The 17,726-nt window shown below is 46.4% G+C and overlaps 1 protein-coding gene across 1 annotated transcript in view; it reads left to right on the forward strand.

The window, feature by feature from the left end:
• The window catches only part of TMC2 (transmembrane channel like 2), a 144,322-nt gene that overhangs the window by 19,984 nt on the left and 106,612 nt on the right, over nucleotides 1-17,726 (forward strand). The window contains exon 5 of the mRNA XM_032235864.1: nucleotides 11,163-11,261. Within this exon, the coding sequence (XP_032091755.1) occupies nucleotides 11,163-11,261 (99 nt within the window). The remainder of the gene's footprint in view (nucleotides 1-11,162; nucleotides 11,262-17,726) is intronic.

Genomic DNA, 17,726 nt, shown 5'->3' on the forward strand with positions numbered 1-17,726 from the left:
TTGGTCTGAGGGGTAATGAGATCATACCCCTGTCGTGGTCAGACCACTGCCTACTGAGGCTTGACTTCCGGAGGCCAAACCCCCACCGTAGGGAGGAGGAACCGACCAGGTGGTTCCGCCCCAGGCGACTTATGGACCCGTTGAGGTTCCAGACGGAGCTTGGGGTTATTCCTGATACTCTCGCCCACAGTTCGGCGGAGACTCTGGTTGCCACCTGGTACTCGGCAGCGTCGGAGTCTCTTGATCGGATTGCGTCACTACGGCCCCTCCGGGTCAGCGGATCCTGGAGACCTCCTTGGTTCACCGAGGAGCTCCGGGAGAAGAAACGCCGGAGGAGACGCCTAGAGCACCTGTGGAGGTCTGATAAGTCCAAGGCGAACCGAGCACTTCTGACTACCTGCACCAAGGACTACGTCCGGGCACTAAGAGCTGCCAAAAGAACACACATCTCCGCCTTGGTAGCGTCCGCTGAGTCACGCCCAGCCGCCCTGTTTAGGATCACCCGCTCCCTCCTTAATAGGATGGATGCGGGAGACCCCTTGCAGGGTAGGGCTGAGGACTATGCTCAGTTCTTGGCGGACAAAGTGGCTCGGTTTCGGTCGGACTTGGACTCCACCGCAGTAGACCCAGCCGAGACACAGGAGGATTACTTGGCAAATCATCTCTGGGTTGAGTTCCAGGATGTTGCCTCTGGGGATGTGGACAAGGCCATTCGAGCTGTAAGTGCCTCCACCTGTATTCTGGACCCGTGTCCCTCCTGGCTGGTTGCCAACAGCAGTGAGGTGACACATGGCTGGATCCAGGCGGTCGTGACCGCCTCCCTTCGGGAGGGGCACTTCCCCGCCGCACTCAAAACGGTGGTGGTGAGACCCCTCCTGAAGAAACCATCCTTGGATCCAGCCATTTTAAACAACTTTCGTCCTGTCTCCAACCTCCCCTTTATTGGGAAGGTTGTGGAGAAGGTGGTGGCCTTCCAGCTTCAACGGGCCTTGGAGGAAGCTAGTTATCTTGACCCCTTCCAGTCCGGCTTCAGACCTGGTTACAGCACAGAAACCGCTTTGGTCGCATTGACCGATGATCTCTGTAGGGCCAGAGATGGAGGCTATGCGTCCATCCTGGTTCTCCTTGACCTCTCAGCGGCTTTCGATACCATCGACCATGGTATCTTTCTGCGACGACTGCGGGAGGTGGGGGTGGGAGGCACTGTTTTGCAGTGGTTCTCCTCCTACCTCTCGGGCAGGTCGCAGTCGGTGTTGGTCGGGGGGCAGAGATCGTCCCTGAGGCCCCTAACATGCGGGGTGCCGCAGGGTTCGGTCTTATCCCCCCTACTATTTAACATATACATGAAACCGCTGGGCGAGATCATTCGGAGGCACGGGATAAAATACCACCAATATGCGGACGATATGCAACTGTATCTGTCCGCCCCGTGCCAACTCAATGAAGCGGTGGACGTGATGAGCCAGGGTCTTGAGGCCGTTAAGAACTGGATGAGCGCTAACAAACTGGTACTCAACCCGGACAAGACCGAGTGGCTGTTGTGTTTCCCTCCCAACAATTTGGCCAATGTTCCAACACTTAGGCTGGGGGGTCAAATTTTATACCCCTCAGATAGGGTCCGCAACCTAGGAGTCCTCCTGGATCCACAGCTGACTTTTGACCACCAGTTGTCAGCTGTGACCAGGGGGGCATTTGCCCAGGTTCGCCTGGTCCGTCAGTTGCGGCCCTACCTAAACCAGGAGGCTCTCGCAACAGTCACTCGAGCCCTTGTGATCTCTAGGCTGGAATACTGCAATGGGCTCTACATGGGGTTGCCCTTGAAGTGCATCCGGCGACTGCAGTTAGTCCAGAATGCAGCCGCGTGAGTGATAGTGGGCACACCGCGGTTCGCCCACGTTACACCCATCCTCCGCGAGCTGCATTGGCTACCTGTCGATCTCCGGGTGCGCTTCAGGGTACTGATGACCACCTTTAAAGCACTCCATGGTAGTGGATCTGGGTACTTGAGAGACCGCCTTCTGCCGATTACCTCCCTCCGACCGATTAGATCGCACAGACTGGGCCTCCTCCGAATCCCATCCGCCAGTCAATGTCGACTGGCGACTACACGGAGGAGAGCCTTTTTTGTTGCAGATCCGACCCTGTGGAACGACCTCCCCGTCGAGATCCGTACCCTCACCACCATCCAGACCTTCCGCGCAGCCCTCAAGACCTGGCTCTCCCATCAGGCCTGGGGATAGGTTCCCAATTTACCCGCCCGAGTGTTGACTGTTGAATGAAAGTTGTGTTTTATTATTTTCTTTTGTTCGCACATTGTTTGTCTTCTGATATTGCACCCCCTTCCCTGTGATTGTAAGCCGCCCTGAGTCCCCTCAGGGAAAAGGGCGGCCTATAAATCTTAATAAAATGTCTTTAAAAAAATGTCTTAAAAATTTAAAATAGAGCAGCTTCGTGCAGAAAACATGCTGCTTGCGCAACAGGTAGCTGTTCTAGCTGTCCAGGTGGCTCAGCTCCAAGTTCATGCTGCTCCACTATTGCCTTGGAGGAAATGCCCGGCTGCATTGCCTGATAAATTTGATGGCAACCAAGCCATGTTTCCGGCTTTTTTGGGACAATGTCAACTATTTATCAGTTTGAGAGCGGAGGATTTCCCCACTGACCGAGATAAAGTGGGGTTTATGATTAGCCTTCTCTCCAGCTCCGCTGCTCATTGGGCTAACCCACTGCTGGTCCAGGCTAGTCCTTTGCTGGATAGCTTCAGGGAGTTCTGGGACCACCTCAGGTTAATGTATGAGGACCCCATTAAGACAGAGATGGCTACCCGACATCTGAAGTTTCTGAAGCAAGGCCAGGGTTTCTTGCAGGAATACATCAGTGAGTTTAGGCTACTTAGCCAGGATTCAGCTTGGAATGAGGCAGCCCTTATGGACACATTTTAGAATGGATTGTCAGAAGACTTGCAGGATGAGCTGGTGCGGGTTCAACACACTGGCCCATCTGTGTCTCCAGATTGATGCTCAGTTGCAGAGGCAGGGAATTTTCCACACATCCCAGGAGAACAGGGTGGTTCCAGCCATGCGTGAGACTCCAACTCCATGGGAGGAGCCCATGGAATTAGGTGCAGCCAAACCCCGCTTGTCAATAATGGAGAAAGACAGACGGCACTTAGGGGGATTGTATTTTTATTGTGGGGAACCTGGGCACATGGCAGCCTTTTTCCCCAAGAAGAGACAAGGGGCGTCAGTTACTGGACCTACACCCCAGTCCCAGAAGCTTTTGTTGGGAAACACCCCCAAGCCCGATCTAAGGGAGACCTTGGGTTGGGCGCACACCAATTCCGAGCTATGCTCAGAGACAGTGACTTGCGGGCCTCCCCAACACCTGATCCTGGCTTCTCGAATAGTCCTGTCCAGTAGTCCGCAGGATATTCCGGCACATGCTCTGGTCGACTCCGGGGCTACCACGAACTTCATGGATGAGGTGTTCGTGACCAAGTATGCAGTTCCTCTGTGTCTGGTAGATCCTCCTATGCTTGTGGAGCCCATTGATGGCCGGGTGCTTCTGTCTGGGCCTATCCAGGCCACCATGCAACCCTTGCACCTGGTCATCGGGGCTCATGAGGAAGCCATCCAGTTCTACGTTACCTCTGGCCTGCATTTCCCCATGGTCTCAGGCGTGGCTTGGCTTCAGGTGCAGAACCCACAGATCTATTGGTCCCAGAACCTTGTCACTTTTCCAGACTTGCAATGTGTGGACCACACCCATCATGTCTGTGCAGGCCAGCTGCTGAGTCCACCCAGGGTGTCCTTGCCTTCTGACATAGCAGATTTTGCAGACGTGTTCAGTGAACAAGAAGCAGACCATTGCCACCGCACCAGCCATATGATTGCCCCATCAATTTGATTCCGGATGCGCCGCTCCCTGTGGGTGGTTTGTCTTCGATGTCAAACCTGGAGTTGGCCGCATTGTGGGACTTTCTGGACAAAAACCTAGCTCAGAGTTTTATCAGACCCTCGTCTTCACCATTGTCTGCCCCGGGCTTGTTCATCAAAAAGAAGACTGGAGATTTGAGACTCTGTTCTGACTACCATAGGCTCAATTCTATCACGGTGCACAGTTGATATCCTCTGCCCCTTATTTGTGAACTGTTGGAGCAGCTCAGAGAGGCTACAGTTTTCACCAAATTGAATCTGCGTGGAGCCTACAATCTTGTTTGGATCCAACCCAGGGATGAATGGAAGACGGCATTTGGAACCAGGTATAGGCATTTTGAGTATATGGTCATGCCTTTTGGGCTAACCAATGCCCCTGCTGTCTTCCAACATTTTATGAATGACATCTTCCGGGACTTTTTTGAATAGTTTGTCATCACTTATCTCAATGACATTTTGATTTACTCATCCTCCCTGGAAAGCCATTGGCAGCACCTACACCTGGTCCTACAACGGCTCTGTGAGAATTGCTTGTATGCGAAACTGGAGAAGTGCCAGTTTTGGCAGTCCACCATTGAGTTCCTGGACATCGTATCTCTCCTGAAGGCATTGCAATGGATCTGGGAAATCTCCTCAGTGAGTGAAGGATATTCAGCGACTCCTCGGGTTTGCCAACTACTTTCGGACCTTTCTCCCCAGCTTTGCTTTCCTGACTGTATCCCTCACTCGGCTCCTGCAGAAAAAAGTTCTGTTTCACTGGGGGGGGCTGAGCAATATGCATTCCAGACCTTGAAGCAGGCCTTCATGAAAGAGCCCATTTTGAAGCATCCTGACCCTCCCCCAGTGGAGGTGGATGCATCTGATGCAGTGTTACTTCAGGCTCACGCCTCCGGTGGTACCCTTTTCTCTTGCGCTTATTACTCGCGGAAACTCAATTCTTCTGAGCACAATTATACCATTTGGGAGAAGGAGTTACTAGCTATTAAGGTGGCGTTTGAGGCCTGGAGACATCATTTAGAGGGGGCCAGACATCAAATTGAAGTCCGTACATGGTTCTTTCGATGCTACATATTTTCATATATGGTGGACATGTCGTAATGTTAAGGCATTTTGGATAAAAATTTGGTGGATCCTGCAAAATATCTTCAAAAAAAGGATAAAATTCACTCCCAAACTGTTTTTACTAGGTATATGTACTGACTTCGTAGCAGTAGAGATTAATTTGGTTCTGTACTTAATAACGGCAGCAAGACTTTTGGTGGCGCAATACTGGAAGAAGAAAGACCTGCCTACAATTCAAGAATGGACTTTAAAGGTTACAAACTTAGCCGAAATGGCGAAAATTTCAGCATATCTTAAAGAACATTCAAATGAGAAGTATAAACGAGACTGGAAAAAATGGATTGATTATATACAAAGCAAATACGGGACTAGGAAATTCCAGATAGCTTATGCTTAAAATTAGTAATAACGTAAATTGTTAAAAATTTGGGTAACAGCAAGAAGCTGAGTTCAATGTAGAGATATTTTAGACTGTGATTGTCAAAAGTTATACCATGTATGGGCTCTGGGAAGTCGGGGGGAGGGAAGGGAGGCGGGGATCTAGGGGGAGGGGGGAGGGGGGAAATATAATATGTGTTAAATTTTAAAGCATGATTGCACTTGTATACTGTGGTTTTTATTAATGTTAGTGTCAAAACAGAACAAACTGAATATATCGGAAAGTAAGAGATACCGAAGGGAGGAGCTGAATGAAAGAAGAAGGAGAGTAGAGAGAGTGAGAGAGAGGAGGAGGAGAAGGAAGGGAGGGAATGGATTAAGAGAGGGAGTGATAGGGTTAGGGTTAGATAGAGGGGGAGGGGAAGTAGGTGTAGAGGGGTATGAGAGAAGGAAGAATGAAAGTTGGAGGGGGATGAAAGAGGGTGTATGGTGGGCTAAGGCGGTATATTGGGTTTGTATTGTAGGGGGCATTTTCTATAAAAGCGAGGGCTGTGTTTATTACTCAATGTTATATGCCTCGGTTGCACAGTAAACATGTGATTGTATAGAATGAAATGGAAATAAAAAGATTTGTACTGAGAAATTGAAGTCCGTACGGACCATAGGAATTTGGAATTTCTGAAGACCTTGTGGAAATTGAACCAACACCAGATCCGGTGGTCCCTTTTCTTTGCATGGTTCAATTTCTGTGTGATGTACAACCCCAGTTCACACGACCAAAGGGCAGATGCCCTATCAAGGAAACCAAGTATTCATGTACCAAAGACCCGGATAGTTTTGCCCATAGAGTCCTTCTCCATGGTTCATGAGCCTATGGACTTACGGCCTCAGATACGGGAAGCGCAGTGGCATGACGATTGGGTGGCACAATGGAAGGAAAAGGTGGGGCCTGCCGCCCCATGGACATTCACCAATGAACTCTTGCGGTACTGAGACAGACTCTATGTGCCAGAGGGGCCCCTTCAGGGACTTATTCTATCCCAGTGCCATGATAATCCTGCAGCGGGGCACTTTGGCCTCTTTAAGACCTTGAACCTAGTCTCCCGTACCTTCTGGTGGCCCCAATTATGACATGATGTACAATCTTATGTCATGTCTTGTGTACAGTGTCAGCAGGCCAAGTCAGCAATGGGAGCCCCTCCAGGACTGCTTCAGCCATTTCGGACCCCAGAGAGACCCTGGGGGATTATTTCTATGGACTTCCTGATGGACTTGCCTCCATCTTCTGGATTTATCACGGTGTTCGTGGTGGTGGACATGCTGATGAAGATGACACATTTTATCCCATGTTGGAGATTACTGATAGCCCGCACCACTGCCCACATGTTTATCCAACATGTTTTCAGGCTGCATGGCCTACCTGACAGGGTTGTGTTGGACAGAGGAACACAATTCACAACCCAGTTTTGGAAAGGGCTGATGACGGCCTTGGATGTAAAGATCTGCTTGTCCTCAGCGCACCATCCCAAAACTGACAGAGGGATGGAGAAAGTGATTGGGATCTTGGAGCAGTACCTGCGCTGTTTTGTGAACCAGCAGAAAAATGATTGGGTGGACTACCTGGCAGTGGTGGAGTTTGCTTTCAATAATTCACAGCATACATCCTCGCAAACAACGCCGTTATTGGCCAATGTAGGGTATCATCCTCGGTTCTTTTTCCTCACACTCATCGATTCACCAGTCCCCACAGCTAAGGACTTCATGTTGGAACTACAGGCGGTCCATCAAGTGGTGCAACAATATCTGGATAAAGCGAAGGAGGACTATAAAAAAGTCACAGACAGATCTTGGTATGCAACGCCACCGTTGACTGTGGGGGATCAAGTGTGGCTGTCCTCTAGACACCTTCCATCAAACTGGCTAGTCAAGAAGTTAGACCACAGTTACCTTGGCCCATTTCCTGTTGAGGCAGTCATTAATGTGGTCGCCTATCACCTGACATTGCCACGCTCGATGCAAGTCCATCCAGTCTTTCATCAATCTCTCCTTGTTCCTGAACGGTCGGATTGTTCTCTTTGCCAACCATATCAGCCCCAGCCAGATCCTCGTGATGATGAGGAGCCGCCAGAGTATGAAGTTGCCAGTATCTGGGATTCCTGATGGCTGAAAGGATGGTTCCAATACCTGGTTGAATGGAAGGGCCATGCACCTGCTTTGGTGCAGGTCTTCCATGTAGGCCACACCCTGAACATCAGACCCGGGGGAATGGCCCAACAGTGAGGGATAGTGCTGTGTCCCAGCAGCGGCTGGCTGAGCTGTTGGTGGAATCTGACAGCGACGAACATTATGAGACTGCCCTGGAGGCTGAGGAAGACTCGGGGGGGGTGTTCAGAGTCAGAACAGGGATTAGCAAGTCCTGTTGGTCACCAAATGGTGTCTGAGCCAGGGAGCAATGAAGAAGAACAGGGGGAGGTTGTCCCTGACAGCAGCTGTGGAAACAGGCTCTTAGAAGGAAATAGGACACAGGTGATTACTGATTGGCTCCTCCCAGAGAGCTTATAGGTGGAACGACGGGAGGGGAATTTTGCAGGAAAAATCCATTTAAGTTTGAAGAAGTCCGTTAATTCCGTGAGTTTGGTTTTTCATAGAGATAAGTTTCTGGGCTCCTAGCCAAAGGGTGGCTTATCTACTTCATTAGTCATGGCAGATGGCCAAGCCGGCATCAGTATCATTTGGAGGTTTGGGGGACAGAACACATGCATCATACCAAGCTCCTCCTTTTGTCATCCTGTGGTTATCATCCTATTCCTTTATTTTCAGTCCTTACATACATTTTCTCATGCACATACCTATATGCAAATACATTGCTACAGTAATTATGGTACAAACTTTAGGTTTCAATATTAAAACAGTTCTCTCCAAGCTTGAATAATTGACCCAACTTGATCTTCATTTTTCACAGAACTTTAAAATACTACATAGAGAAAAGAATACAGTGCTTTTAGTGCATTCAAAAGTAAATAACCCATGAAGTTTCTGCAAAAATAGATTTTCTGTCTGCCAAAAATAAATGAAATCCACATTTCTACTTATGAAATATATTATTTAAGGTGAAGTTGGAATAGTTTAAACCATTGCATATTTGTGAACATTGTTACTATCAATATTTTATTTCCAAAAATGAAAAATAGGACTGATAAAAACCATGCAAGAAAATATATCAGTATAAGGAAAAAATAGATAAAAAATCCTCTTATCATATCTATTCTATAGGTGGGAAAGAATTCTATTTATTTTAAATATTTAACTTCCAACTGATGTTCCTCCTAGTTTTTCTCCCATTAGATCATTTGATAACAGATTTTTTATAAATATTAGCATCAACACTTGCTAGTATTATGTTTCAGATCAATTCTATCTGGCAATTATTACTTATTTTTAATGTTTGTAAGCATAATTTTATTTTTATAACTATCCATATATTGTTATTTAGAAATTGTCCTTAAAACAGAAAGCATTTTCAGAATTTCTCAGAATACAAGTTATGGTATTCTTCTCAATTGTTCTACAACCAAACAATTGATTATTTTGTCACTTTATTCAATTTATATATCATCTAATTCTTGATGACTCTTAGTAGATCACAAAAAGCACAAAAACTATAAAAAGTAAAATAAGACCACAAAAAAGAAGCAAAGGTGGAAAACAAAGGTAGCAACAAACACAACCAGTCCTAAAGCTATGTTATTTCAAATATTTATTAGCAAAGAATAAGCTATAAAGGACTTCAATAAACATGTATTTTGGTAAATATTTATTAAAGCTAATAGAAGTAGAATTCAATCAAACTATATTTTATGCACATTGAGAGAAATTTGCTTTTTAATTCATATCCTAATTCTAATTCATCCCAGTTATTGCCTCCACTTTACCAGGTGGCAAGCCAGTTGCCTCATTGTTTATTTTGTTGTTCAGTTTCTTCTGTGAATAGACACCATTTTACTACAATTGTCTATTGGTAACTGCTTCTTTGAGCTTTTCTAAGTTCATGTTTGTATCATAGTGACAGTATCTTCTGTCTTTCTCTTTTTTATTGTCTTTAATTTTTCCCAGCATCAAGGTTATGACTTTTCATCATTTATCTAAGTTTTAACTTCATTATTACAAGAAGATCCTTTGTTTTTACTGCAGTTCAAGGGGTTCTCAATGCTATTTTTAATCACCACAATTTAAAGGTATTTTTATTCATTAGCCTGTTTTGATGGTCCAGCTATCATACCCATCTGCTATAACTGGAAACTGAATACACTTTATATAATGGAAGAGCAGGCAAGTTTTGACACTTTCTCCCTTCATTTCTATCAACAAATTGCATAACTCTTGTTTACTTCTAGCCATCATTATGGTATCATCACCATATTTGAGATTGGTCAATTTTCTTCTGACATTGTTAATTCCAATTTTTATTTCTTCTAATACAGAGCCCCCCAACCTCTGGATCATGAATCAATATTGGTGTCAGATCCCTAAAAATGATACTGCCATTCAATTGGGAGGAGGGGAGCCTTAGAGTCAATTTATTAGCAGTGCCAACTGATATTTTACAACTGGTTTCCTAGCACCAAAGTACTTTGAGATCCCCTTACCTTTTGTGGGAATGTTTATAATGGCTATGTGGGACGTTTCACTTTAATGTCTAACGGAAGATAGCCATGGGAATGTATGTTTGTTTGATTCTCAGGGCAGTTGGTAAAGGAAACATCTTCACACTTGTGTATTGGTTAAAATCTACATTCTAACTAATGAGAGGGATCTCTACTGCTTTAATTCTACTTGCCTAAGGGGATTCAGATGTTGCTTTGAACTTAATGGTTTCCATTCTACTTAATAAAAGCTTCCTCTTGAAATACACTGTTTCAAGAGTCTTCACTTTCTTAAGCTAGAAGAGAAACTCTTACAACTGGTCTGTGATCTGTTAGGACTAAGCAAAGCTTCATCTGTATTTGCAGCCACTTCCCAGTGCTAGATCAACGCCTCAGCTCCAGCTCAAATCATCAGGCATTAGAATCTCATTCTACAATAGGAGTGTGAACCCTATTGTAAACTACGGATCTAGATTGCACAATCTTCCTTCTAACACCCCCATTCTGTGGAAAAATTGTCTTCCACAAAACCAGTCTCTAGTGCCAAAAAGGATGGGGACCACTGTTCTAATCCATCATTTTCACATTATATTTTCCATACAAATTAAATTAAAAGGTTGAATCCTAGCATATACTTTCCCAATTTTCAACCATTTTCAATATTCAATTCTAACTATTGCTTTCTGGGTTATCATACCAATTCTTCCACAGGAGATGAAGCAGCCCAATATAGTGCTTAAGGAATGTCTATAATTTGATGTAATCTACAAAAATAAAGTAGAACAATCTGAATAATTTGAATAATCAATAAGGCAACTGTGGATGTCTTTTTCCAACTTTTTCATTATCAACTAGTTAATAATTTGATCTCAGATACCTCCATTTCTTCTGAATCCATCTTGTACATCTGGCAGTTGAAGCCTGTATTACAAACTCTTATTTGCAGGTGATGTATGTGCAATTATATGGTTAAGCATCATTTAGCACTTTTCCTTTTTGATAATGGACTAGAAATGAATATTTTCCAATCTTTTTCATTATTTCTGTGTCCTTATCTGTTTATAAACTGAAGTAGAGTTTTATTCTGTTATTAATAGGTGATAAATTTTTAGCCCATCACATAGCATTAAAAATAATTTGGTTATAGATTTTAATGGGTATGCCATATGGGAGAATACCTAGAAAAACTGTACCCAGGGCTGAACAACCCACTGCTATGGATTTCTCTGTTCTTTGGGATTTTGAGGTAGGTACTTCTTGCATTTTTATTTAATCTTCGTTCCTCAGTCTTTTATGACCAAGGGAATGGGCTAAGCAAAAAAGATTAAATTTAAGCATAACAAATGAAATGTTACATGACACAATATTGTTACAAAATATTTATGTAAATGAACATTGTAAATTATATATCTATGTATGTGTGTGTGTGTGTACACACACACACACACACAAAGTATCATGGAAATGTACAATGACATAAAGCCTGGTTCAGTTTTCATTCCCCTTTGTTAGGGGAATATTGTTTGGGAATGGAAGAGCAGATTATGTATGAGTGACACACATACTGCCTTGTGAATTTGGATTGTGTGATTTGGAATTTGTTTGGTGTGGAGCAATATATAGAGCACTGAGATGCAAGATTCAGTGACTATAAAAACCTCCTAGATGAAAGCCTCCTACAATGCATATGGGTCAATATAAAAGAAAAAAAATGTCATAACCTTAGGTATATACTATAGGCCACCCAATCAAGCAGAAAAATAGATGTCCTTTTTGCTAACCAACTAAAAAATACCCTATTTTTTGGAGTATAAGATGCACCTTCCCCTAAAAGAAGGTGAAAATTTCGGTCTGTTTTTTTGTTTGCTGCAAGGAGGCAAATTGCTGGGAGGCAGAGGCAGATTTTTTCCCCTTGTTTTCCTCCCTATACATAAAGTATGTCTTATACTTTGGAGCATCTTATATTCCGAAAAATACAGTGTATGTAGGAAACAATAGTAAAGGGGGACTTCACTTATCCTGACATTAATTGGAAGACTAATTCCACACTAAGTGAGAAATCAACCTAGTTGACAACTTTGTTGTCCAAAAGGTAGAGGAGGGAAATAGAGGGATAGAAATAGAGGGACAGCCATACTGGACTCAATTCTTACAAACAGAAAATAAGTGATGGAGGGAGTTAAAACTGCAAGAAACTTGGGTGAGAATGACCATGTCATACTATGTCAACATAACACAAAAACAAGCAACAGAGTATAATGATACCAGAGTCCTAGATTTTAAAAGAACTGATTTTAACCAACTCAGAGAGAACTTGCGAAAGATTCCTTGGATGAAAATTTGGAATAGAATAGAATAGAATAGAATAGAATAGAATAACAGAGTTGTAAGGGACTTGGAGTTCTTCTGGTCCAACTCCCTGCTTAGGTAGGAAACCCTAAACCACTTCAGACAAATGGTTATTTAATATCTTCTTTAAAAACCTCCAGTGTTGGAGCATTTACCACTTCTGGAGGCAAGTTGTTCAACTGATTAATTGTTCTAACTATCAGGAAATTTCTCATTAGTTCTAAGTTGCTTCTCCTTGATTAGTTTCCACCCATTGCTTCTTGTTCTACCCTCAGGTGCATTGGAGAATAGTTTGGCTCCCTCTTCTTTGTGGCAACCCCTGAGGTATCAGAACTCTACTATTATGTCACCCCTAATCCTTCTTTTCATAAGACTAGACATATCCAGCAACCATTCTTTATATGTTTATTTTATCCTTGAGTCACCTAATCATCTTTGTTGCTCTTCTCTACACTTTTTTAGAGTCTCCACATCTTTTTTACATCATGGCGACCAAAACTGAATGCAGTATTCCAAGTGTGGAATACCAAAGCGTTATAAAGTAGTATTAATACTTCGCAAGATCTTGATTCTATCCCTCTGTTTATGCAGCCTAGACATTTGTGAGATTCAAATTATTTTACTACTGGTTCTGTGGATGTGGCTCGCTTGGTGGGCATGGCTTGGTGGTCATGTGACTGGGTGGGCATGGCTGGGTGGTCATGTGACTTGGTGGGTGTGGGATGTGGCCAACTTGACATCACCCAAGTCAGGGGTTAGGGTTAGGGTGCCTGGCTTCTCCTTGTCTCAAAGGCCTCAACAAGATACAATTTTCCTGTCTATTTATTTATCACTACTGAACATCCAAAATATACTATGTAATCATATGTATATATGCCATATGTGTACATGAATATTACATAGTATAGAGTGTGTATAGGTACACAAAAAGATAAATTACTATATATACTGTATGTGTATGTACACATACACAGCTTTTCTAAAACTATGCACATTCAACCTCACATACTGCATTTGGAAAAACACACCCAGAGTCCACTTTCTGTCACACATTTAACTGTAACTTCTGTACATTACAACATTACACGTGCCTTCAGATTTTCTTCTCTAGTCTGCACATGACTGTTAGAGCCAGGAGATGGATTGAGTAAAATGTGGTGAAACTCACTTAACAACGCTCTTGCTTGGCAACCAACATTTTGGGCTCAATTGTGCTCATAAGTGAAAGACTATCTCTGCCTTCCTCTGCATGGCAGCCTTGTCCTAGTAAACTTCTCCTTTCTGGTAATTTTCCTCTCTGTTAGAGGCACCAAAATAATCCAGATGATATAAGCAGGGGGTTGGACTAGATGGCCTCCAAGATCCCTTCTAACCCTACTATTCTATGATTCTGTAAGGATCTCCTGCCTGAGTAGGGGATTGGACTAGATGACCTCAGAAATCCCTTCCAGCCCTAGACTGCTGGGCTGTTTTAAAGCATCTCCTGAAGCCACACTAGGGCCATGGTTTGTGGTCCTTCCTTCCTCTCCTATTCTCTCTCTCTCTCTCTCTCTCTCTCTCTCTCTTTCTCTCCCTCCCTCCCTTCATGTATCTATCTACCTAACTATCCATCCATCCACCCACCCACCCATCCATCCATCCATCCATCCATCCATCCATCCATCCATCCATCCATGCAACTATGTCATTCACTTTCCCCTCTCCCTCTCTCTTTTTCTTTCTGTCTTTCTCTTTCTTTTTCTCTTTCTTTTTCCCTTCCTTCCTTCCTTCCTTCCTTCCTTCCTATCTTTCTTTTTTTCTTGTCTCTTCCTTCTCCCTCACTCTCTCTCTCTCCATTCCCTTCCTCCTTCCCTCTCTCCTTCTAAGGCTAGGAGAGTGAGACCCAACCAAAACAAAAACTCCTTTGGATGAAACCAGCCATTGCAATCCATCATTGAACCCAACACACACACACACAGACACTCAAACAAACTTCTGTGATGGTAAGCTGCAAAATACAAACTAACAAAAACTCTTTTGTTTCCAGAGTGAGGTGTGGGAGGAGTAACCATTGAGTATTAACCCAGCCTTCTTGCCCTTGAGTCTGAGGATAATCTTTTGAAGCCATGCCTCTGATCCTCCTCTTGCTCTCCCAGATTAACCTCAGACTCCAGCCCAGAAGGATTGTTTTCTGATTCTCCCTCACTTTGGAATTTTAGAGGTTTTTCTAGTGTAGGTTTTTTTCCTAGCATTTTTCTCAGCTTTTCTCATCTCACCAAGAAGATCCAGTGCTGCATCTCTCCTCCAGCGTGCTCAGCACTGCTAGCAAAGGCCTTGCTGCCCTGCTAGCATGCGCGCGCTCCCCAATGGGCCGGACGGTTGCGCAGGAGGGAAAGAAGCCTCCGCACCGATCGGAGTGTGTGGAGAGGCCTTCGCACTCCAGCCACCCAATTAAGGCTCCAGAGGACCGGGGATCCACAGAGGATCGCCCCAGCGATCTCCAGCTGCAGAGGCTCGGGTCGCAGGCTGGTGGCCGCCATTTTGAATTGAGCACGTGGCTGAGCACATGACTGGCAATCATCCACGGTAGCCGGGAGTGCTCAAAAAGCACCAAGGAGGCTGGAAGAGGCCTAGAACGGCCCCCACTCTGCTGGTGGATCCGCAGAGGGGCCTGAATTTGGTGCAGGCCAGCTCTTGAGCCACGGATCGGTGGCTGGAAGAAGAAAAAGAAGCCTGAAGAGGTTTGTGTCAGCAGCTGAGCCAGCAGAGAGAGGAGAGATGAGCGGGAAAAAGAGTAAGTGCAAAACGAGCACGGAGAGGAGCGGGGGTGCTGGGCCGAGATCCCTAGGGGTCCCAGATCCAGCCGAAGGGACCTCCAGGGGGGCTTCCCAGGCCACCAGAGGGAGGTCCCCCACCAGGAAGGACACCCCCAGGGCATCCACTAAGAAGACTCGCCCCAAAGGAGGCAGAGCTACCAGGGCCTCATCTAGGAGATTTAGGGCAACCATCAGCCCTAGGTCACGCTCCCCCTGCAGGCTCCCTGCACTGGCAGATGCCCAGCCTCCCTCCCCTGGCTCCCCCAGGGGCTCAGGCAGAAGGCACAGCTCCATTTCTCCCCCCCTTTTGCCTGCTCATTTCTCTGAAGCGAGGGGGGATCCCTTTGGTCGCAGGGTTTCCAGCCCAGCTAGGCCCAGGCTGGCACCAAATTCCCCAGAGGCAAGGGATCACCTACAGCCCCCAGAGCTCCGCCCTGCCCTCCCAGAGCTACCTGAGAGTTTCCAGGAGGTTCTAGCCAGGGCCTTAGCTCAAGTGATGGCCACTGGGATGCAGCACCAACCCCAGGCCTCACAACAGGGATCATCCCGGGACCAGCCCAGAGATCATCAGACTCTTCCCAGAGCATCGGTGGCCAGAGAACATAGGTCCCCTTCTCCCTCCACTGCCAGTGAGGCCTCAGATTTAGAAGAAGGGGAGCTGAAAGACGTGGGGTTCTCTGAGGATGAGGATGCTCAGTCTACGGACGCTCCCAACATCACGGGCCTGTTTCCCCCTTCCCTATTTAGCTCCCTATTCCGTAAAGCCAGGGACACAGTGGATCTGGACCCTCCTCCAGAACCCACGGAGACCACTGCCACACCTAGCACCAGTAAGGGGAGAAAAAAGGGCCCCTTTCATAGACCCCCAGTTAAAAAGGAGGAGATTCCAACTCCAGAGTTGTTTATGGAGGTCCTAAAATCCCAGTGGGTTAAACCAGGGACCTTTCTCAATCCGGGGGGGGGGGGGGGCAATGAGCAGAGGTTTTATAACCTCAACCCCACCTTTGACCAGGCCCTCCAGCTCCCGGAGGTGGACAGCTCCCGGAGGTGGACAACCCGATCGCCACCCTAGCCTCAGCCTCATCCGCGGTGACAGGAGACATTGCAAACTGTCTTAAGCCAGAGGATAAGAAGGCGGAGACCATGATACGTAAAACCTTTCAGGCAATAACCTGGGCCATTAGGGTGGCTGCTTCTGCTTTCTTTTTTAACAGATCCATGGTGTTGTGGCTGAAAGAGCTGACACCTGCCACGGAGGTGCGACTGCTGCAAGCCATTTCGAAGATCCTGGCAGCCACACAATTATCTGCGGACGCTACCCTGGATGCAGTTAAGTATGCATCCCGAGCCTTATCTTCCTCCGTAGCGTCCAGGTGCGTACTGTGGTTGTGCCACTGGCAGGCGGAGTGCCGAGCCAAATGGCACCTTGCAGGAGCAGACTACGTCGGGGACAAGATGTTCAGTGCCTCGCTGGACCCGCTTCTGGTGGAGGACAAAAACAAGAATAAGGTCCTCCCAGTCACGAGCAGACGGTCGGATAACCGACACGCCCCCTACCCCAGGAGAACGTCTTTCCGCCAGCCTGATTCAGAGGCTCAGTCTCACAGGTACCAACCCCCCAGGTTCCACAGACAAGGGGACAGGCAGTCCTTTAGGGACAGATTCAGGGGCCAGTAGCAAGGCAAACGGCCCTTTCGAGGAGGAGGTGGTCGCCCATTCTGCAGGTTCAAGTGATCCAGCCACGGATCACCCCATTGGTGGTCGCCTCACCCTTTTCGCAGATGCCTGGGAATGCATCACCTCTGACTAGTGGGTCCTCCAGACAGTTTACACCTGGAGTTCCGCTCGCAACCCCCTAACAGGTTCCGTACCTTCACCTCCTCTGCTGATCCGACCAAACGAGCCCTTAAGGCTAAGGCCATCAAACACCTTCTGGATATCAACGCCATTGAAGTAGCCCCAGAAGGGGAGAGAGGTTCCGGATTCTATTCCCACCTGTTTCTGGTTCCCAAGAGCTCAGGAGGGTGGAGAGCTATCCTGGACCTTAAACATCTCAATTCCAGGGTAGACTACCGTAGATTCAAGATGACTTCCCTGAAGTCCATCTTAGAGGGCGTCCGACAGGGTGACTTCATGGCCTCCATTGACCTCACGGAGGCCTACCTCCATATCAGCATCACCCCGGAACATTGCAGGCTCCTTAGGTTCTCACATGGGGGAAAGCACTTCCAATATAGGGCCCTCCCCTTCGGGCTGGCCTCAGCCCCCAGGACCTTTACCAAAGTGCTGGCTGCAGCTGCGGTTCACCTGCGTTCCCTACCGGTTCGCCTATTTTGCTATCTAGATGACATCTTAGTCCTAGCCAGGTCCCCAGCCACAGCCAGACAGGATCTGGGCACCACCATTGACACCCTCAGTTCCCTGGGATTTTCCATCAACCTGGAGAAGAGCCAGCTGGTCCCATCTACCAGGCTCCAACACCTTGGCTCTATTATAGATTCGGTTTCTGGGGAAGTGTTCCTCCCCCAGGAGTGAAAGGACAGTATTGTGCAGCTAATTAATGAAGT

Source organism: Thamnophis elegans, chromosome Z, assembly GCF_009769535.1.
Source record: "Thamnophis elegans isolate rThaEle1 chromosome Z, rThaEle1.pri, whole genome shotgun sequence".
Taxonomy (NCBI): Eukaryota; Metazoa; Chordata; class Lepidosauria; order Squamata; family Colubridae; genus Thamnophis; species Thamnophis elegans.